Below are 22,238 nucleotides of genomic sequence, written 5' to 3' on the forward strand. Positions count from 1 at the left end.
CAATGTGTAGCTACACATGCCCTACATGCTGCTGCATGTGGTGTGCAGTGTAGATGTAACCTTAGGGATCCAAGGTGACAGGGCTGACAAGGGAGCAAACTGACTGAAGGGCAGTCCAGAGAGTGGATGTGAGGTTGGCAGCCTCAGGGAGCATCTTGTAGGGGCTTTGCCTGCGCCATCTGTCGGGGTGAATGTCCACCCTTTGCAGTCCTCACCACTTGGGCATCCTCAGACAGCAGCAATGGCTCTAAGTGCCTTTGTCCATCCAAAGTTGGGCAGGACATTATGGCCCTCACAAGTGCCCTGCCCTTTGTCACCTGCATGTGTGATTCCTCCAATGCACTCTCCATGGGGCTAACCTTCATCTTGTGCTGATGAAACACACCTTCTAGGTGGGGAAAGTCACTAGCAGCACATGGCACTGACAGGCCAGGCTCTGCATTGGCTCATGTGTCAGGCAGAGCTCCCAGGGTGACCCCTGCAGGTCACCCAGGTGGAGTCAATTCGAGGTCAGTTCCCCATTTTTCCAGCCCTGAATGGGGTGGGGTGGGGTGGGACCCAGTTAACTGAGGTACTCCCCCTCGGTCCCTGTATCCTATCCCCATGGCTAAGTTCTGCAAGGTTCTCTTGCTGTCAGGCCCAGAGCTGTGCTGCCCAACTGGAGTGGCAGGGTGTTCTCAGTGGGAAAGGCTCTCTGCATCGCTGCAAAGTATTCCAAGTCGTGGTTTAAAACTTAAATGCTCTGCGTGACCACTACCTGGCCTCTAGACCCTTCGCTCCACTCGATGATAAAACTAGTATCCCGCCACTACCTCCCATTTCTGTGTATTCCCTCTCCAATGTATCTGGACCGCTGAGATGCAGCTGCCTCTGGGAATGGAAGTGGCAGCATCAGCTGTACTGAGACTCCCAGAGAGCAGTGGGGTTGAGATTTCAATACCAAAAATCACCCCAGGAACTAGGCTGGGTTTCGTTAATGTGGATGGTTCTGGGCGGACACCCTCCCACTTGAAGAAAAGGCGGACTTGTGGCACCTTAGAGACTAACAAATTTATTTGAGCATAAGCTTTCGTGAGCTACAGCTCACTTCATCGATGCATTCAGCTCACTTCATCGGATGCATTCAGTCCACTGAATGCATCCGATGAAGTGAGCTGTAGCTCACGAAAGCTTATGTTCAAATAAATTTGCTCACGAACACTTACGCTCAAATAAATTTGTTAGTCTCTAAGGTGCCACAAGTCCTCCTTTTCTTTTTGCGGCTACAGACTAACACGGCTGCTACTCTGAAAACTCCCACTTGAGTTTCTCTTGTTGTTTCAGGATCTCCAGGCACCTCCGGGAATGGAAATCTCACTGCAATGGGAACATGTCTGCAGCAGACGACAGATATACCCATGGGCACCAGCCTGTCAGCGAGGAGCTGCAGAGAACAGGAAGGTAAGTGCCCGCCCGGGGAGGCTACCGACATTTGCCTTAAAGAAAGCCAGCTGGAGTCAGTCCTGGCATAAGTAGGTGCAGTTCTCCTGAGTCAGTGGACTGGGGCCCACTTAACCAGGACTCAGTTTAGCCTGGAGCTGGGAGCCCTGTAGTTAGTGCTCTGCGTTGGCACACAGTAGACACAAGTTCATTCCTGGGCCTGGTTTCTCACTGCCAGATTGGTAGCCACTGGGGGCTCTGGAGAACTGCAGGAGACACCTGAGTTGGGTTTCTGGCCCTGATCTCTTGTTTTCTGGACCCTGGGGTGGAGAGTCTCCTGGCAGCACATCAGAGACCCAGAATACATTCCTAGGCCTCATCTTGGGGCTGCTCCAGACAGGCAAATAAAAGACCAGGGTTCAGTTCCTGGGGATATTCAGAAGATATGGAGCCAGGCATATCCTGACTTCATTTCAGTAAGTGAGTCTCTAAGCTCTGTAGGGCAGGGGCCAAACTCATGTTCATACAGTGTCTCGCACAATGGGGCTTGGTTCGGACAGGGTTCTCAAAGAGCAACTCGGTTACAAATAAGAAAGAAATAGCACTGACAGGGCTTGCCAAGATTTTCTTGTATTCCCCAAGGTAAATATTGACCTCTGGTCAATAGAGATTGGCCTGAACCAAACCCCTGGATCCAAATTCTGTCTCCAACCTAGAGATCTGGTGCATACCAGTACTGGTGGGAACTAAACAGTCTGGAACTTGGCATTTCAAAATCTGGACCTGAATCTGGACCTCCCAGATTCCAGGGTGTTGGGGGCTGGGACTCAGTGTTCACATCTGCCTGGTACAGCTGCAGACTCAGACCTGACCCTGGGATTCAGGGGGGCTTGGGCTCAGCCCATCTCTGGCATTTCTCTCTGGTCTACACATCAAAAGGTGTCAATATCTGCTTTAAAATAGGCCATCAAGTGGGCCAGCCACTAGGGGGCAAGGTAGCATTGGGTTTGGTAGCTTCCTTGAAGCTGTTGCTTCAGGAGAGAAAAATAGCTCTGTTCTACGATTTTTCCTGCAGATCTCTCTCAGGTCAGCCTAGGCTAAGCAGGGGATCTTCTTGCTTGTACAGTATAGAGTGACTGGTGCAGAGGAGTCCTGCTCTCTGGCGTGAATCTCCTTGTTTCCATGTTGGTCTGCAGGTTATTTGGAGGGCTGGTAAACGACATCCGGAGGAAGGCCCCTTGGTACTGGAGCGACTTCTATGATGCCCTGAACGTCCAGTGCTTTTCGGCTATTCTCTATATCTACCTGGCAACTGTTACCAATGCAATTACTTTTGGCGGCATGCTGGGAGACGCTACCAATAACATGCAGGTCTGTGGTAGCCTCCAGCGTGACGCCCCTTTGCCTGTGCCACGGTGACGTGTCATCCCCTCTGTAGCAATGTCGTTGTCTTTCTTGCTCTGATGGACATTGTGGCCAGTGCTGAGTGAATCATAAGTAAACCAGGTGCCAGCTGCCATATTAATAACAGAGTGGAGGAGACGGGGCAGTTGGTGTACAGTTATGCCAATACGTAGCATTTAGCTAGAATTTTTCATCTGGAGATCTCAGAGCACTTGAGTTCCTGATGGTGCCTCTGTTTTGAGATGTGGTCCACCAGTCTGAGTAAAGGACTGGGAGCCACCCAATGCTGCTTCCTTAGGCAGAGCTGAAGTTACTGAAGATTTGCTGGGAATCTAAAGAGAATTGCACCACACCTGACAGCAAACATTTCTCCAGGTGCCAGCTGCTTACCAACTCAGACAAACAAAACTAGCACTGTGTGTAATAGTGTCACCTGGCTACTGTAAAGTGACACCGGTCTTCTCTAACAGAACTCTTACCATGTGCCTTTCTGAACAGCTCAGCTTCACTGGGTTTCTCCCTGTGTTTCAGGGAGTGCTGGAGAGTTTTCTGGGCACCGCTATTGCTGGAGCTGTCTTCTGCCTCTTTGCTGGCCAGCCGCTCACCATCCTGAGTAGCACTGGCCCCGTCCTAGTCTTCGAACGGCTCCTCTTCTCCTTTAGCAAGTGAGTAAAGGCCCATCTCAAAGTGCCCCCCTTGCCCTGAATGGGTCCAGTGAGCTTCCTGAACCACTTCAAATGAGACTTGCACCTCTTCGGATACTGACTAATCCCAGGTGTTTAACACTTTAGGCCTGGCTGGTTTCCTAAGGGATTTGTTGGGCCACGGGGGGTACTGCTCTGCTAGGGGAGAGGGAGGGCTTCTGCTGTGACTCTGGGAAAGAGTTAATCCCCCATTCGGCCCTGGCACCACCTGCAGGGAAACCCCTTGTTTCCAGCCTCCCAGCAAGATCAGCCCTCACCCCCGGCCCCAGCCACTTGGTCAGTCTCCCAGTGAAGAGCCCAGGGACTCATATCTCACACCCCAGCACAGCCCAGTTCCAACATCACGCAAGAAAAATGATTCCTGCAGGATTCATGGCCAGGCCTAGAGCAGCGAGCTGGAGCCAGCAGACGTGCTGAGCTTGGCTCAGCCACCACCGACCTCAGAATTGTGCTCCATATCTCTGTGCGATGGCCATGGCATTAGAAATTGCTCTGGGGACTCAAACACAGCCTCGGAGTGGGGAGAGCTGGGATCTATTCCCAATCTTGCTACTGATGCACAGTATCACCTTGGGCACGTCTGTTAGCGTTTGCTTCTCTGGGCTCTGTTTCCCAATGTGTAGAAGGGGACTAATGATGCTCAGCTGCCTGATAGGCTGTCATGAGGTACTAACAGGAGTGTCAGATATAAGACGTGGGAGGTAATTGTCCTGCTCTGTTCAGCACTGGGGGGGGGCCTCAGCTTGGGTACAGTGGCCAATTCTGGGTGCCACATCTTGGGGAAGATGGGGACAAACTGGAGAGACTCTAGAGGAGAGCAACAAGAATGGCAAAAGGTTTAGAAAGCCTGGTCTGTGAGGAAAGGTTAAAAACTAGGCATGTTTAGTTTGGAGAAAAGAAGATTTGGGGGGCATGGGCAGTGGGTGGAGTCCCCCTTCGGGGAGGCTAGCCCCGGCTCCGCCCCTTCTGCTCGCCCCCCCCCACATCTGGAGCCCCATACCTCCTGCTCCCCTGCACCCGGAGGAGCCCCGACCTCCCCCGCAGTGCCCAGAGGAGCCCTGAGTGCCCCCACCCTTGGCCGGAGGAGCCCCAGGCTGACTGAAGCCCCAAGGCCCCACTCCCACCTGCCTGGAGGAGTCCCAGACCAGCAGCAGCTGTGCCGCACCTCCCCTCTCCAGACCCCAAGCTGCCCAGGGCAAAGTGTCTCTGGTCCGGAAGAAGCTTTTGCTATGCCTTATGCAAGTTCTGGGGCAGCTGAAGAGGTGGTATGTGCTACTCAGTCCAGAGAGATTACTGATTACCAAGAAGCTGAATAGCACATACCACCTCCTCAGCAACCCCAGAACCTGCATGGGGCATAATAAATCAAAAACTTGCCCCCAAAACTCCGGTGGCTGCGGCAGCACCAGGAGAGGCAGAGCCTCCCCTTGCCTATTATACCCGCTGCCCATGTTGGGGGGCCCAGATAACAGTCTACAAATCTGTTAAGGGCTGTTCTAAAGAGGATGTGATCAATTGTTCACCATTCCACTTAAGGTCAGACAAGAAGTAATAGATTTAATTTGTAGCAAGGCAGATTTAGGTTAGACAGTAGGAAAAAAATTCTAACTCTAAGGGGAGTTAAGCTCTGGAACAGGCTTCCAGGCCAGGTTGTGGAATCCCCATCACTGAAGGTTTTTAAAAGCAGGTTAGACAAACATCTGTCAGGACTGGTCTAGGTTTCCTTGGTCTCGCCTCAGCGCAGGGGCTGGACTTGATGACCTCTCAAGGCCCTTTCCAGCCCTGCATTTTTGTGATTCTCTGAGCTCCATCCAGCACACTGAGCTCATTGGCCAGGTGGCACTAAAGACAGGCAGACATGCTGCTATTAGGGATTAGTAGGGCTCTGTATCTGTCATGGAGGTCATGGAAGTCATGGATTCCATGGCTTTCCACGACCTCCGTGACTTCTGTGGGGGCCAGTGTGGCTGACCCCAGGGCCGCCCAAGCAGCTGGCTCCGGGGCCAGCTGCTCAGGTGGTCCCCAAGACAGCCACACAGGCTGCTGCTGGAGTGTCTCTGGGGACAGCCACACCAGCTGCTGCTCTGGTGGCCCATGGCAGTGGTCCTGGGGTGGCCGGAGCAGCCACGGTCCACTGGTCCCGGCAGCAGTCCCCAGGAGGCTGGCCAGAGCAGCCGCGGTCCACTGGCCCCGGCAGTGGTCCCCAGGAGGCCGGCCAGAGCAGCTGTGGTCTGCTGGCCCCAACAGCGATCCCCAGGAGGCCGGCCAGAGCAGTCACGGTCCACTAGCCCTGGCAGGGGTCCCCGGGAGGCTGGCTGGAGCAGCCACAGTCCATGGCTCTGGGCAGTGGTGCTTGGGCGGGCGGCCGGAACAACTGCAGTCTGCAGCCCCCACCAGCAGTCCCTGGGTGGGCCAACCAGAGCAGTGATACTCCCCAGGCGAACAGCCGGAGCAGCCACAGTCCGCGACCCTGGCCAGCGGTCTCTGGGCAGCCGGCTGTCTGGAGCAGCTGCGGTCCCCAGCCGGAGCAGCTGTGGTCTTCTGACCCTGACAGTGGTCCCTGGCTGGCTGGCCAGAGCAGCCGTGGACCATGGCCCCTGGCAGCTGGTGCCGCTGGCCCCAGGTGCCCCGCACAGCAGGTCAGGGGCCATGAATTTTTGTTTGTTGCCCGTGACCTGTCCATGACTTTTATTAAAAATACCCGTGACTAAGTCATAGCCTTAGTGATTGGAGTTAAGTGTCATGTTCTGTGTGTGACTGATTCATTGAAACACTTGGACCCATCCCATCGCCAGGGACTACAGCCTGGATTACTTGGAATTCCGCCTCTGGATTGGCCTCTGGGTGGCCTTTTTCGGACTGATTTTGGTGGCCACCGAAGCGAGCTACCTGGTGCAGTATTTTACCCGCTTCACTGAAGAAGGCTTCTGTGCCCTCATCAGCTTCATATTCATCTATGACGCCGTGAAGAAGATGCTGAGTTTGGCAGGCAGCTTCCCTGTCAACTGGGATTACAAGATCAATGATGTCACCCTCTACGGCTGCATCTGTAACTCGTCTGGCACAGGTAGGAGCAGGCTGGGAGGGTCCCTGCATCTCCGTTTGCCTGGGCGGCTGCATGTTTCTGTCAGTAGTGCTGGGGCAGAGCTCTGTGCATTGGAACAGGTCTTAGAAAGCAGCAGTTCTGCAGTGCTTGTGCCCTCCGAAAAGGAACTGGTGTTATTATTCGTATTGTGCTTGCACCTAGGAGCCATGGGCACAGACCAAGCGCTAGGTGCTGTACAGACACAGGACACAAAGACAGTCCCTGCCGCAAAGAGCTGACAGACTGAGACAAGAGACAACGGGCAAAATTCAGACTGACGGGGAACATAAGGAAACAACGAGACAGTACTTCAGCATGATAGGCTGGGTGGTCTCTGCACACCAGCCGACCGCCTGTTGTTAAGCCTTGTGCAAGCAGTACGGCAACGGAGAGATGTAAAGAGGCATTTGCAGGTGGACAGTGGGGTAGCTTTGCAGATGTTTATGGGGAGCACCTCCCAAGCATGCGGGCAGCAGGGGAGAAAGCACGAAGGGGCTTGTTTGAAAATGTAACCAGTGGGCAATGAAGCTTGGCAGCTTGGGCCCATCCGAGATAGGGATCACCATCTCAATGATGTATGAGAGATGAGCCAGAGTGTGGGAACAGGCCAGGAAGGGACTCAAAAGTAAAGATTAACATCTTCTATTGGAAAAAGAACAGGAGTATTTGTGGCACCTTAGAGACTTGCTTCTATTGGGTGTGGGGGAGAAAGGGGAGCCAGCAGAGAGATGCAAATTGGAGGGTAATATGGTCAAAGTAAAACATGATCTTTGCAGCAGTGTTTTGAACAGATAGGCACAGGGCAAGGTTGCATCGGTCAAAGCCAAAGAAAAGGATGTTGCAGCAGGGGTGCTGGAATGGAGGTGGGGGGCCAAGGCCCCATCATTTTTTACCATCCGTAAGGGCAAGCGATGGGGGGAAGGAGGCATAGAGGAACAAGTGGGGGCAGGGCCTTGGGGGAAAGGGTGGGACAGGGACTCGGGGCAGGGGGAAGGGGTGGCATGACGGCGGGACATCAGGAAGAAGGGGCGGTGTGAGGGCAGGGGAAGGGATGGCATGGGAGGGCGGGTCCACTTTTAGGGAGCTTCCATCGCCCCTGTGTTGCAGTAATCAAAACTCAAGATGATTAGAGCCGGGGTGACAGATTTAGCTGTGTTTCAGAGTAGCAGCCATGTTAGTCTGTATTCGCAAAAAGAAAAGGAAGGCTTGTGGCACCTTAGAGACTAACACATTTATTAGAGCATAAGCTTTTGTGAGCTACAGCTCACTTCATCGGATATTTAGCTGTGTGGGTGGATAGGAAAGGCCAGATCTTACAGATGGGAGGGGAAGGTATTTTGTCAGTGTCCTCTTTGAAGAAGTGAGTGAGCGCATGCAGAGAGAGAAGTGGAGGCAGGAAGGGGAGAGGATTTGAGGAAGGTATCAAAGGGGGCTGGGATTGTGGAGTGAGAGTCAGTCAGGGTGGAGAAGTAGAGGCATTTGGCTGGGAAGGCAGCAGAACTGGAGGAAGAGAGAACAAATCTGTAGTGGAGGAAGTCAGCCTGGTTCCGAGATTTCGGCCAAACATGCTTGGCATCACGAGAGCAGAAACAGACAAGGTGGATGTTGGGGGTGAGCCAGGGCTGGAGGCTGGGAGGTATGGGACCTTGTGAAGGGAGACGGAGACAAAAGAGTCAAGGGTGGACGAGAGTGAAGCATGGAGAGAATCAACAGCCATATCAATGGTAGAAAATGCCAAATGGCCCCCTCTGATCAAACAGAGCTGCTTCCCTGGGCATATCAGTCACGCCTTCCCCACGCAGTGGCAAACAGTACAACTTCTTACTTGTGTGAGCCCTGTGGGCCAGCACCATTGCAAGGGAGGGAGCTGGGCTGTGTGCTGACTGGTGCAGCATCCGCAGAGCTGGTAACTGAGTACAAGGCTACCTTTGGCTCTCAGATGCCTGCCCAATGCCAGCAACAGCAAAGGGGCTGACCAAATGTCCCTGAGGGTAGGTCTGTATGGCAGCACATAACAGGGGGCAGAATCAGGCCTGCAGGATTTTTACAACTGACGATGGCGTATGAGAAAGACAAAACCCAGCTTGCCTCTCTGATCCCAGGATGAGTGTGCAGGGCTCTCAGTTAGGGACAGAATCTCTTTACGTGTGAACTCAGTAAATGGGATGTGGTTTCAGTGAGGCTCAGTACACATGGGACTGTCACTTTCTAGAGCAGATCTACACCTTGACATAGGTTAGACTGAGTTGGGTGAAATATTGATTGCAGAGAATTCCCTGAAGAATGTGGCTCTTGTTCTGTGTGTGAACCAGTCCTGAGTTTGGGGACTGTAGGAGCCAGGCCTGGGGAATCACCAAATAGTTTGGATGAACCTGCTTTCCAGCAACTGTGACTCTAGCAATGGGTCAATCAACCCCTCTGGGCTCTTGATTAACTCCTGAAAACCCCCATCCTCTGGGAGTCGGGTTATTACCAGAAAAGTGATGGTAGTACAAGGCATCCCTTCATTAACAGAGCCACCCGCTTTGTGTATCCAGCCCTGCCAACAATAGCACAGTCCCTAGAGGGTGAGACCTTCACTGTGGTCCATATGTGACTGGAGCAATTGTCCCATGGACACCTTCCTGCTGTATAATGTCTGTGTTGCAAACACAGCACATGTCCACATGGAAAGGGATATGAGGAATGTACTTGTGAGGATGCTCCTGTAGCGCTTACATGGCCTCACCACTAGAGGGTGACAGAGAGCCATGCTGCATTGACATGAGTCACATCCTGATGTATTTTTAGGACTCACTGCAGGCCCCAGATACAAGGTTGGATGCTCAGACAGAGTTAAGGGGGAGAGTCCGTATCAGTAACTAAAGTGTTACAGGCTCCAGTGCCAGGGTCCCATCTTCATGCAGGAGGCATCTCCGCCTGGGTGTGAGCTCATCCGGAGAGCGCAGAAGTCTGTCCCCTGCAGGGATCCGGAGCAGGCACCCGCCTGCCTGGTCATGACCCTCATGGAAACACTGAACTCCAGCCCTTCCCCCCAGTCCAGGGCAGTCTCCTGTGCACTGAGAGCAGGGGGAGTCAATGCGGTGATAGATCCTGAGTCCGATCAGAACTGTGCTGGGCTTGTTTTCTGCTACTGCTAATTTCTCTCTCTCTGTTGCATTGATCTGCCCAGTGTCTCCCATGGACTCAGATTTCCTTCGGGTCCATCCCCTCCATGCTCCCCGGTCTCGATCTGCCAGTCCTTTGTGGAGGAACACAACTCTCTACAGGGTGGGTGTTCCTGTTCCCGGGGGGAGAGGAGAATTGTTTGCTGTGGCCGTGCGAGGCAGGGGCTCAGCAGAACACTAGCGGCCTCGGTCCATTCCCCAACCCCTCAACCCCAGTTCTATGGAAGCCAGGAACCTCCTGCTCCCCTTGCACCATCCCCTCCCAGCCAAACTTCTAGAGACAGTCTTAGCAGTACCCATCTGTCAGCAAACTCCCGAAGACTGTCAAACCCTCTTCTCCCCTGAACCAGAGTGGGGAGGGGACATGGCTATTTTCTTCATAACCCTTCACTCTATTGTTTGTCTGGCTTCTCAGTACAGCTGTAGAATAACCCAGACCCCACGTGGCCACATGCCAGCCCCAGGGAAATCTCAGGATCCTGGAAGAGCCCAGCTCCACCATTGTAGCTCTCAGCAATGGGACAAATTCTCATGGTCTCCTGATGCAGGGATTTCCTTGCCCTTGGGTGTGTCTGTGACATGAGTCTGGGCATCCAGCCACTTTGCTCCCACTGCGCTGAGCTACTGAGCATCTCCTGAGAAGACAGGCCAGCCTCCTCTCCCACTCTGGCGTGGCACTGACTGCATCGCCCTCTTCACAGCTGGGCTTTGTGCTGAAGGGATGACGCCATGGTGCACAGCTGGGATGCTCTCCGTGCTTCTTCGCTTTGTCCCACAGTCAGGCAGTTTTTTACCTCCTCCACATCTCGATGAAAGTCCTTTGCTAGTGGATAGTGTAAGGCAGCCACTCCGACAGGCCTCGCAATCAGGAGGTGTGGGGCAGAAATGTCTCTAATTTTCAGTCTCTCCTCTGTCAGGTTGGTTGCACAATCACTTATCTCTGGGTTTCCATTGCACATGGGGTCTCCTACTGTCTTCTCCCAGTTTGTGATCAGCGAGCTGCCAGTCTTGTATGGCTCTGCTTTGATTTCTGGATTTCACTGTGGTGAGAATCTGCTAGTGGCAAGGTTCTGATTAGAGACACTTAGCTGCTTTTGATTTGTGACCCTTTTCCCTGCTTAATTTATTGTCCTTTTAGTTCTTTGAATTGGGCTCATTTCTGAGATCTGTCTCTTGACTCTTCCCTGTCCCTCCTCTACTCTTATCCCTCCTGCCTCCACTCTACTCCTCTGCATTGAAGTCAGGCAGGGTCCTTCTCTTCCGTGCTCCAGCAGGAGGTGCACCAAGCACACAGGAGAGACATGTCCAGTTGCTCTCGGGGGACAGAGCATGTGCGGTCTGGTCAGCACATATGAATGGTGTGGGGATGGAGCATGCTCAGTGCAGTTGGAATCCTTTGAGAATTTAGGTGCTAGACTCTAGGAAACCTCTACTGAGAGTGTGTGAACTGTGATTTTCCCAGGACTTACAGAACTTGGCCAACTTTGGGGTGCTGGTAAAACACACCCGTTTCTGACACCAGAGCGACCCTCCCTGCCTCATTTCAAGTCCCTGCTCCAAAGCAGAGAGCTTCTCAAGGAAACAGTTTTAAGAATTTTTAATATGGGCAAAACAAAGCGTTTCCCATGACTTCATTCTCAGATATGGCTGGAGCATTTTAGCTGAACCCTTCCAACAATCATCAGCCTGAGGCAGGTGCCTGGCATGAAACATTTCAGCCTGATCCATTACAGTTTGCCCAACTTTAAAGCAGCTGAAAACTGGGTCTTATAACAGGAAGTGTCAGGCAACCTTACCTCTAGGCAGTGCTAGCAGCCCCACCTCCAATTAGGGGACACCAAGAGAAGCCACTTGAAATGAGGAAACGGAGACAGCCCCATGTGCTGTCCCCGCAGGCCACAAGCAAATGTTCTGTGGGGCACAGTTTGGGAAGCACTGCTCTAGCACAATCCCCTGGGGCAGAAGCCCCATAACAGCTCCCACAGGCCGGGAAGGGATAGAACACACCAGCAGAGGAACCCAGGGGATGGTGGCAAAATCCTGTTAGTGCCACTATATGGTTTGTGGGTTTCCATAGGCAGGATGAGCTAAATGGAAAGAAAAGTGCTGGGGGGAGGGCCAGGGAGGAGGGGCAGGTATGGAGGGGAGCTGAGTGGAAGAGACTGTGGGTATGTCTACACTGGAGCTGGTGGTATGATTTCCAGCGGGGGTAGGCACACCAGTGCTAGCTCTGATCTAACTAGCGCACTAGGAACAGTTCCTGGCCAATGGGACCTGGGCAGGGGCGGTGCCGGCGCGTGAGAGCCGCGCGGAGCCGCTTGTGGACCTGTGCCTACGAGCCAGACTTGCTGCTGGCTGCTTCCAGAGCGCAGCGCGGTGCCAGGACAGGCAGGACACCTGCCTTAGCCCCCCGTCGCTGTGCTGCTGACAGGGAGCTGCCTGAGGTAACCATCCCCTGCCCCAGCCCAGAGCCTCCCCCAAACAGGGAGCCCCTTCCTTCACCCCCAAGCCCCTCATCCCCAGCTCCACCCCAGAGCCTTCACTCCACCCCAGAGCCCTGAGCCCCTCCTGCACCCCAATCCCCTGCCCCAGCCCTGAGCCCTCCCCAAACCCAGAGCCCCCTCCTGCATCCCAAACCCCTCATCCCTGGCCCCACCCCACAGCCCTCACCCCCATACCCCAATCCTCTGCCCCAGCCCTGAGCCCCTCCCATGCCCCAAACCCCTCATCCCCAGCTCCACTGGGTCATGGGCATCAACAATTTTCTAAACTGGGTCGCCAGAAAAAAGTTTGAAAACCACTGCTCTAGTGCCATACGAGCATGTGTGTGTGTGTGGTGGGGTGTCTCCCAGGGACAGTTCTGGGTCTAGAGGGATGTTGCGGGAGGGGTGACCCCATGGCCCCTGCTTTAGCCGTTCCTGTGCCTAGCATGTCTAGTATAGGGGCGTGAGAGTCTTCTGTTTGGGGAGGCTCACACATGAGTGCCAGAAACTCCCTAGAAGTTGGGGGGACACTGCTGCCTGGGACCGTGGCCCTGCCCCTGCTCGGCCTCTTCCCCTGAGGCCCCACCCACCACTTGCTCCTCTCCGCCCCCTTCCCCAAGGCCCCGCCCACTCGTTTCTCTCTGCCTCTTCCCCCAAGACCCCACCCACCTGCTGCTCGCTCTCCTCTGCCTCCTCCCCCGATGTCCCCCACCCTACACTCGCTCCTCTCCACCTCCTTTCTGGAACATGGCAGGCCATGGGGCCATGCCCCCATCACCTTTTCCTGCCTTAGGCAAGTGACAGGAGAGGAGGGGACAGAGGAGCAAGTGGTGGAGGGGGGCCTCACAGGAAAAGGCGGAGCACAGGCAGGGCCATGGTCTGGGCACCGGTGGCCACCCCCACTTCTATGGAGCTTCACTTCGGGCACTCCAAAGGTGGTGGCAGGCCAGCACGCCTTGAGAGGGGTGACCCATGCCATATCCACAGCATTTCCCCCCTACGTGGTTGGCCTTTTTGGGGGAGGCTTTGCCTCCCCTGGCGTCTTATATGTGCTGCCCATGTGGCTGACTCTCAGTTAGCACCATCCCTAGGAGATGAAGTCTGCTTATCTGGGTTTAAGTTTAAACTCGATCAGTTTATAGAGGAGATGGTATGATGGGATAACATGATTTTGGCAATTAATTGATCTTTAAATATTCATGGTAAATAGGCCCAATGGCCTGTGATGGGATGTTAGATGGGGTGGGATCTGAGTTACTACAGAGAATTCTTTCCTGGGTGTCTGGCTGGTGAATCTTGCCCATATGCTCAGGGGTCAGCTGATCGCCATATTTGGGGTCGGGAAGGAATTTTCCTCCAGGGCAGATTGGGATAGGTCCTGGAGATTTTTCGCCTTCCTCTGCAGCGTGGGGCACGGGTCACTTGCTGGAGGATTCTCTGCTCCTTGAAGTCTTTAAACCATGGTTTGAGGACTTCAATAGCTCAGACATAGGTGAGAGGTTTATCGCAGGAGTGTGTGGGTGAGATTCTGTGGCCTGCATTGTGCAAGAGGTCAGACTAGATGATCAGAATGGTCCCTTCTGACCATAATATCTATGAATCTATCCAACAACAGCCCGCTAGCCCCAGGCTCATGGGGAGGAGCCTTGCTGATAGCTGACATCCAGCACAGTCCACACCCCCATGCCCAACACTAATGACCGGGGACCTGCTCCACTGTCTCACACCACCCCCAGACCGGAGCCCTCTGAAACCCACTGCGAACACTCAGGGAGACCCTGGCTTGGTGCCATGGTTTGGGGAGGGGAAGAGAAATGTCTGACAGTTCATCTCTTGCAGGCAACGCCTCCATGCTGACTGAGATGCTGCTCCCACCCCCTGGCAGTACTGGGATGGTAAGGACCATTCTCTCCAGCCGCTGGGGTGAGCGAGGGGATGCTGAGGTCCTCGCAGGCGTGTTCTGGAGCAGGGCTCCCTGTGCTCCTGGGCAGTGTCGGTATCACTGGATGTCTGGCTCCCTCCCAGGACCAGACTATCTCAGTGACTAGACAGTAAAGTGATGGTGCTGGGCCAGGCCTTTCACCCAGGGGCTCTGCATGGGGGACTCTGTCCCCCTTACATAGGAGGACCTGCGTGTTTCATGGTGACCTTGTTTCCAGACGGTGACCCTGGGCTCCAAGGACACTGGTGTCAGCCTCACAGAGGGGCACTTCCCTTCCGCTAGGAGGGGATGCTCCTTCCACAGCTGCTTCTCCCTGCCTGCCTTCTGGGAACAGCCTGGCAGCTGCTAATCCATGGTGCATCGATTACCTCAAAGAGCCATGCACGTGGGCATGTGTCTACATGGCCCAGGAAGTTCTGCCGGATGAGCCCTGTTCAGGAGCAGGCCTGGGGTGCAATCCCTCAAGGCTTGTCTACAAACACGTGGCTCAGTGAGCCCGGTGTGAACAGGGGACAGACGGATGGACAGATACAGACAAGCAAATGGCCAGCACGAGCAGCAGCCTCTAACTTTCATCAGCACTAGCCAGTCCCAAGTGTGCTTTCCTCCCCCACCTGTGACTGCGCCACCAAGCTGCAGGTAACTGGCCATCCTCAGTCAGTGCCACCCAACCGTCATCTACCAATGGTGCTGGCTTGGACTCTTCTGATCCCTTCTCTTTGGCCTGTGGGGTTTTCTTCTTGTCCAGCTGGCTGGCTCTCCTCTGCCTCTGAAATGTCTCTCTCTGTCTCCACAGCAGCGGGGTCTAGAGACTGCAAACTGGTCCCTGCTGACCCGGACAGAGTGTTTGAGAGTGGGAGGCCACCTGGTGGGGAACAGCTGTAACTACATTCCTGACATCACCTTCATGGCCTTCATCCTCTTCTTGGGGACGTTCCTCTGCTCCATGAAGCTCAAGAGCTTTAAAACCAGCTGCTATTTCCCCACAGCCGTGAGTGTTTCTCTTCCCGACCCCTGCTCTGTCAGCATCGAGAGCATTGTGAGGAGGGTGCAGCTGTCTCTTCCTGTGCAAGGCTCTGTACATTTAGATGGCTTTGTGCAGACAGCCCCTGCTCCCCCTGCTGAGTGTAGACACCTGCAGCTCTACAGCTTTCTCCTGCATTCTCTCCTGGCCACATGTATCTCACCCCAACACACATACAGGGCCTCCCCCAATAGGTCTCAGAGTGGTGGCACCAAATGGGTAAGCAGCATTATCCCCATTTTACAGACTGGGAAACTGAGGCTCGGAGAGACTGAGGCCAACATTCCCAAATGTGCTTACTGCCTGCGGGCGCCCAACAGAACACTGCTGGCAGTTCAAGCTGGACACCTAGCAAAGGAGGCACCCAAAATCAGTGGCCCCTTTTGAAAATGTCAGCCAAGGCCACAGCGGTTGGGGAAGGGGAGCTCGGAATAGAACTCAGGGCCCCAATTCTGAATGGGGGCCAACACCGCCCCAAAAGACAGTGGGAGCCCTCCTCAGTAACACTGGGCTTCCCAGCTCCCACCAGACAAGAAAGAAGCGCTATTTAACCTTCCCTGGATTCCTCTTTGGGGTTGGGGCCTCAGCTTCACCTTCATCCTGCCCAAGAGGAATTTAGTGCATCCACCAGAATTATTTGCCCTTAATCAAAGCTAGCGGCTTCCCCTGGTGGTGTGCGATACTGGGCACACATGGGAGATTGGCTTTATAAGGAAAGACAGAGAGCCTGGGCCTTGCTGCTCATGAGCCACCAGACTTTATTCCACACTCTCCATAAATAACCTTCCGCAGCTTCCTAGTGAGCCTTCCGCAGGGTCGTAGCCCAGCAGTCTGACCTATGCTGCCAATTACTATCATTAGAACTAGCAACAGGGGGCATTCAAAACACTTATTACCTCATCTCCTGCATTCCCTCCATCCCAGTGCAGGGGGGTCACCAAGATCACCTATGAGAACATAAGCAAGTGCTAGCTTCGTTGTGTGATGTCTCTTGCTTTACACTGTGGGGTGCTCCTGGAGGAGAGGGCCAGGGGTATCTCTGGGATGTGCAGATTGCCCCCCGAGTGCACAACAATTAAGCATGCATAAAGCACAGCATGGCCCAGTCCGGGTCCCAGATAGCAAGTGAGACACCTTTTTCCGTGGGGACGGAGGGCTGTAGTTGCATATACAAGACAAAGCCCCTAACAGCAGGACAGTCCCGGTAATATTGGGATGTCTGGTTGCCCTACCTGGGGGCGTCTGCTAACGCCCTCCCAATGGCTTTCTTTGCTCCCTTAGCTGAGGAAGCTAGTGAGCGACTTCTCCACCATCCTGGCCATCCTCATCTTCTGTGGGATTGATGCCATTCTGGGGCTAGAGACCCCCAAGCTCATCGTCCCCAGCGAGTTCAAGGTGAGAACTGACTGGGTAATGCATGGGGAGAAACAGAGGAACTGCTGGGAAGGGGAGCTCATGGATACCTGGGGAGAAGCGATGGAATGTGGGTAGCTGGGATGATGTATATAGGTAGTGATAATGGATTTATGGGGAAGGAACTGTGCATGGGGCACCCATGTTAGATTCTGATGCAAACTATGCATCGTATAGAGGCTTTTTGCAGAGCCCATGAAGACAGGGCTGCCTGGGTGCATCTTCTCTGCCAGTTCAGGGATTCAGCCTGTGGCAGGTCCCAGCATGCAAAGGGGCATCCAGGTCCCAGTGGCCAGCCTGCATTGCAAGCTGCGAACGGCATTCTCTAAAGGCCTCACCCCCACATTGACAGTGGAGATGGCTGCACTCTGCTCTGCTCCACGCAGATCAGATGCAGCCCTTGGGTTCCCACGATGTTGCCTTTCATCCCTTGGGTGGGTGAGATTTGCAAGCCCTTGCTCCTGTGAAGAGCCCTCCACGTTTCTCTCTGGGCCAGAGCTGGAGGGCGTATTCCTGGATCACAGCCCCAAGGCTGACACTGGGGATCCACAGCAAAGGTGCTCAGTAGACTGTCCATAGCCCCACTGAGCAGTTAATTAGTCCTACATCGCTTTGAGTTGGCCTGTTCTTGCTGCAAAGGATACGTCATTCCTGCCGCTGCTCAACCCCAGGCGCTGGAAGTGCTGCAGGGCTCATGTTGTCTGGAGACTGGATGGCTCAGGCAATGGTGCCCACAGGCAAAGATGAGTGATGCAGCTGCCTGGGGTCCCATGATGCCCCTCACTCATAACCCTGCCTGCCAGCCAGAGCCACAGCCCATATCCCCCATCCCTATTCTCCACAGTGTCCAGGCATTGTTATAATGGGCCCCCAGCCTCGGGCCAGCCCTGGGCTCAGATGACTGTTAATGAAATACAAGGCATTCCCCTTCATACAGCCTCGCAGCTTTGCACCCACCTGGAGTCGGAGCAGCTGGAAGCTGTTACCCTCTGATCACGGTGATCTGATCCTCACATGAGCTGAGTCCCTCAGTCCAGCATCTAGTGCATCATCCACCCTACAAACTCCTCCATTGCAACTGGCACAAGCAGGCCCCCTTGCTGGAAGCCTCAACAGAGAATCCTGCATGGGCCATGGAGAGCGAGGCCCCTAGTGAGACTGTGGGCTGTGGTGAGTGTGACGCCAGCCCTGCTGCTGGCCCCACTCTCTGGATCTAGGGCACCACTCTATTCACTGTAAAAGAAAGGGATTCCATGCTGTCCAGTTGGGTGCTGCTCTGGGCCTGCCCCCTCTGCTCCAGGGTTTGGATGGCTCTTGCGGGACCAGCTGCTATAAGGCCTGCCCATCTAATTCTCTGTACTCCACAGTCTTGTCCCATCTCGTTCAGCACTAAAACTAGAGCAGGACAAAGGAGCCCTTGAACCTGCTCAGCCCAGGAGCCAACAGGGCTGGACAGCTTGTTGAGAGTCCTCTGCAGAGCTTGCAAACTGCCTGGGAATCCAAGGAAGCCCTCGGAGCATAAGGAGGAGCTCTGAAGGAAGGGGAGACCTTTGCTTGAACTCCCCTCCCAGACGGCCGGTTCAGACGGGTACCCTGCAGACTGGGAGTGTAGGTGATAAGGAATCCACTGTTCCAAGGCCCCATGCTCTGAGGCCAGAAACCTTCTCCAGAATTTTCCAACCCATCAAGGAGGCCATAAAGAAAGGAAGGGAACAAGAAATGGAACCTGGGAACTTCCCCTGGAGAGACCGTGCCTTTCCGGGCTGCGAACTCAATGCCCCCTTCTGAGTCAGAGCATCAGCTCCACCTGAGTGGTGCAGGAATAGGGGCCAGATTGACAGTCCTGGGGACTGTCATTGAGTTAGCCATGGAACAAATGGGCAATGGCAGGGGAAGCCCAATCCTGGGCCTGCCGAGCCAGTCCAACCAGGGGGCAATCAGGGAAAGCTGCAGTGGTGGTGTCATGACACGAAGAGCTCTCCACTTACAATGGCTCTGAAAAGTCCATCTAAGTCACAGGCCACCAGATGATAATGGCTTTCTATGGCCTCTCCCTTCCCCTCCTTCCCTCGCCTGGCCAGGCTGTGGCAATCCTTCTCTTTCCAGGCTGGTTTCTCCACACTGCCCCTAGAGATGACACGCAGACCCACTGCTCAGTTCCCCACTGGTTGTTCAAACCTCATTGTGCAAGCCAGAGCCATGGAGCTCTGTAACCCCTCAGTTCTCCAGCCCTCCACCCCTAACCGTGCAGATGGGACTGTGCAGGGCTGCGTCCCACCTTGTGCGTTCCCCCACATTCAAGTCAGCTCCTGAGAACTGGGGTACGGAACAAATCCAGAACGTGCAATGCTGTGGAGCAGGGAGAATTTTGCCCACACTGGGCCACCTTCCTCCCTGGAGTAACTCCGCTGAGTCCTCTGGGCTGACACCCAAGATCAACCTGGCCTGTGGGTTTTCCATCCAGCTCTTTCCCTTCAGCACTCTGTGCAGTTGCAGGGCCAAGAGGGATCTGCAGAAAACTCAGGGACTGTGGGATTTTATAGCCCCTTAACCTGACACGCACACACACCCAGCTCTGCTCTCCTTTTGGAGCTGTTCTTAGAAAGGAGGAGGGGGGAAGCTCCAGCCAATCCCTTGATCTATAAATAACCTCAGCTTAGCAACTGGACCCAACTAAACAGTCATGTAATCATGCGAATGATGCCACAGCACGCAGCAAAGCAGGAGACACCAGCTCAAGTCTGGGCTTGGGTTCCCTCCCCTGACCCCAGGCCTGGGTGTGGAAAGGAATTAGCAGAGGCTGCAGAGTTAGAGTGCAGGCTCCATGGCGGCCCATAGCTCCCTGTCAGATGGACTGTGCATCAGGTTAATGAGGGAGCCACTTGCCCATTCTCCAAGCTGAAGGCAAAGTGTCATCTGGCAAATGTGGGGGAAATGCCAGGGCTGAAAGGGGCAGGGCAAGGCACCCTGGCCTGAGCAGCGTGGCTGCTGTGACATGTTTTGGCTGAAGGCCAGGATGTATTAGGACATCTGTAATGATTAGGGCCCCTGGCAGCTTCCCTCCATAGATCTCCAAAGCTATTTCTTAATTAAAGCACACGCAGCACCCCTAAGGCCAGAAGGTCCTATTATCCCTATTTTAGAGATGCTTTAACTGTGGAATTATACAATTTGCCTACAATCGTATTTTGTCAGTGAAAGAGCTGGGAATGGAGAACGGGAGATGTTGCCCACGCTCCTGCTCTAACCACTGTCCCACGCTGCTCTCTCTACCTGCATATCTTTAAAGCACTGAGTCTTTTCGCATTCATCATCTTTTTCTGGATTCTCCATATCTACCTTCTTACCATGGATATAGGGCTCTATTGCATTTGCCCTACTGGGCCTGGTTTTCAGACCCTAGGGAGACATGTAGAAATGTGTGCACAAATTTGTGCCTGATTTGTACGTGTACTGGTTCAGGCACCTGCATGAATCTGGATTTGCATGAACACATAGCCAGAGAGACATCTCCACTACATGGACAGCCCATGGGGCTATGAAAACCAGGCCCACAAAGGCTGCCGTGAAACTAGTGTTACCAGCGCTCACAATTGCAAATTTAGTATTTTTCTTCAAACCCAAGCTCCTGGAGTCATGTGAATAAGGGACAATTCCAGCTTTCATTTTAAAAAATAAGTGTTGCTAGCCCTCGTGGTGGCAAAGAAAAGCTTGAAAATGTGACTCAAAAGTTTTAAATCCAGCAGGCAAAGAAAAAGACCCTTCCCCCTTTTTATTATTTTCTAAAAGTCTCATGATTTTAAATTAATTTTTGTGGGCCTGACTCACGATTTCTGAATGTTGGGTTGGTACCAATGTGAGACCATGGCCTTGATCCCTCCCCATGTGCCGTGCAACAGGAGTAGGTGACTGCAGAGGACTGGCCCCACCTCCCTGGCCAGGACTGATGCCCTTGCACAATAACAGGAAAGAGTGGTAGTTGGTTAACGTTAATCAGCTGGAGCATGGCCCAGAGCGAGCACAGATGGGGCTGTGAACAAGCATCCAGGGCTCAGCTCAGAGCTTGCTTACTGCCTCTCGGGGCCTGGCCACTGCCATGGTGCAGAGCACAGATCACGCCATTCCAGTTAGTCAGGAGAAGCATTTTCCCCCAGGTGCAACATTGCATAATGGCCAGGGGGAGGGCAGTGAGAGTTCCCTTTGCTCTGAAGCAGTGTGTGGCCATTGCTGGAGACCTAGTAGAGAACTGTCTGGACCAGTGGTCTGACCTGCCCAGCCCAGCCCAGCCCACCCCAATGTTGCCCAAAGCGCTTTTTGCCCATTAGTAAGTGCAGTGCAGGGTGCTAGCCCTGTAATGTACAATATGACCTCTTGCACTGCCCATACAGCCCACGAACTCCCAGCGAGGCTGGGTCGTGTTTCCCTTGGGAGTGAACCCCTGGTGGGTTTGCCTGGTCTCCACCGTGCCTGCCGTTCTGGTTATCATCCTCATCTTCATGGACCAGCAAATCACCGCCGTCATCCTCAACCGCAAAGAATACAGGCTCCAGGTCAGTGCGGGGCAGGCCAGCCAGGGCATGGCGGGAGGCTGGTGGTGCTGAGGATCTAGGTATAGTGGGAGGCTGGCAGTGCGGGGCAGGCCAGCCGGGGCATGGCAGGAGGCTGGCGGTGCTGGGCAACTGGGTATAGTGGGAGGCTGGCAGTGCCGGGCAGGCCAGCCCGGACATGGCGGGAGGCTGGCAGTGCTTAGGATCTAGGTATAGTGGGAGGCTGGCAGTGTGGGACAGAATGGCCCAGGTATAGCGGGAGGCTGGCAGTGTGGGGCAGGATGGCCTAGGGATGGCGGAGGCTGGCAGTCCTGGGGATTTGGGCATGGCGGGAGGCTGGTGGTGCTGAGGATCTGGGTATAGGGGGAGGCTGGCAGTGCGGGGCAAGATGGGTCAGGCATAATGGGAGGCTGGCAGTGTGGGGCAGGATGGCCTGGGCATGGCTGGTGGCTGGCAGTGCGGGGCAGGCCAACCTGGGGATGGGAGGATGGGCTGTTTTAGAGGGAATCACACAGGCTTGTGCGGCTGCCCTGTTCAACACCTTGTGGGTTTCCTTAATTCCAAGGAAACAGTCATGTCTGCCCAGAAATTGGCAGCCAGTAGGTTAAATCCCATCTGTTCTAGGGGCCCTGAGGGGCGGGGCTAAGGTTGCCAACTTTCTAATTACACAAACCCAAATACCCTTGCCCTGCCCTCTTCCCCGTCCTTGCCCCAAGGCCACAACCCTTGTCTAGCCCTTTCTCTGAGGCTCTGCACCCCACTCACTCCATCCCCCTCCCTCTGTCGATCGCTCTCACCCAACCCTTACTTGCTCATTTTCACCGGGCTTGTGCAGGAGGTTGGGGTCTAGGAGGGGGTGACGGTGTCAGCTGGGGGTATGGGCTCTGAGGTGGAGCTGCGGATGAGGGGTTTCGGGTACAGGAGGGGACTCCAGGCTGAGGCAGGGGTTTGCAGTGTGGGAAGGGGTATGGGCTCTGGGCTGGGGATGCGAGCTCTGGGGTGGGGCCAGAAATGAGGGATTCAGGGTGCGGGAGGGAGATCTGGGCTGGG

At 54.4% G+C, this 22,238-nt stretch overlaps 1 protein-coding gene across 1 annotated transcript in view; it reads left to right on the forward strand.

The window, feature by feature from the left end:
* SLC4A9 (solute carrier family 4 member 9) overlaps positions 1–22,238 on the forward strand; it is a 48,104-nt gene that overhangs the window by 8,839 nt on the left and 17,027 nt on the right. The window contains exons 8-15 of the mRNA XM_038412585.2: positions 1,324–1,440; positions 2,616–2,790; positions 3,355–3,488; positions 6,323–6,594; positions 14,102–14,157; positions 15,001–15,195; positions 16,510–16,623; positions 21,030–21,191. Of these exons, the coding sequence (XP_038268513.1) occupies positions 1,324–1,440; positions 2,616–2,790; positions 3,355–3,488; positions 6,323–6,594; positions 14,102–14,157; positions 15,001–15,195; positions 16,510–16,623; positions 21,030–21,191 (1,225 nt within the window). The remainder of the gene's footprint in view (positions 1–1,323; positions 1,441–2,615; positions 2,791–3,354; positions 3,489–6,322; positions 6,595–14,101; positions 14,158–15,000; positions 15,196–16,509; positions 16,624–21,029; positions 21,192–22,238) is intronic.

This window comes from Dermochelys coriacea, chromosome 8, assembly GCF_009764565.3.
Source record: "Dermochelys coriacea isolate rDerCor1 chromosome 8, rDerCor1.pri.v4, whole genome shotgun sequence".
Lineage (NCBI taxonomy): Eukaryota > Metazoa > Chordata > Testudines > Dermochelyidae > Dermochelys > Dermochelys coriacea.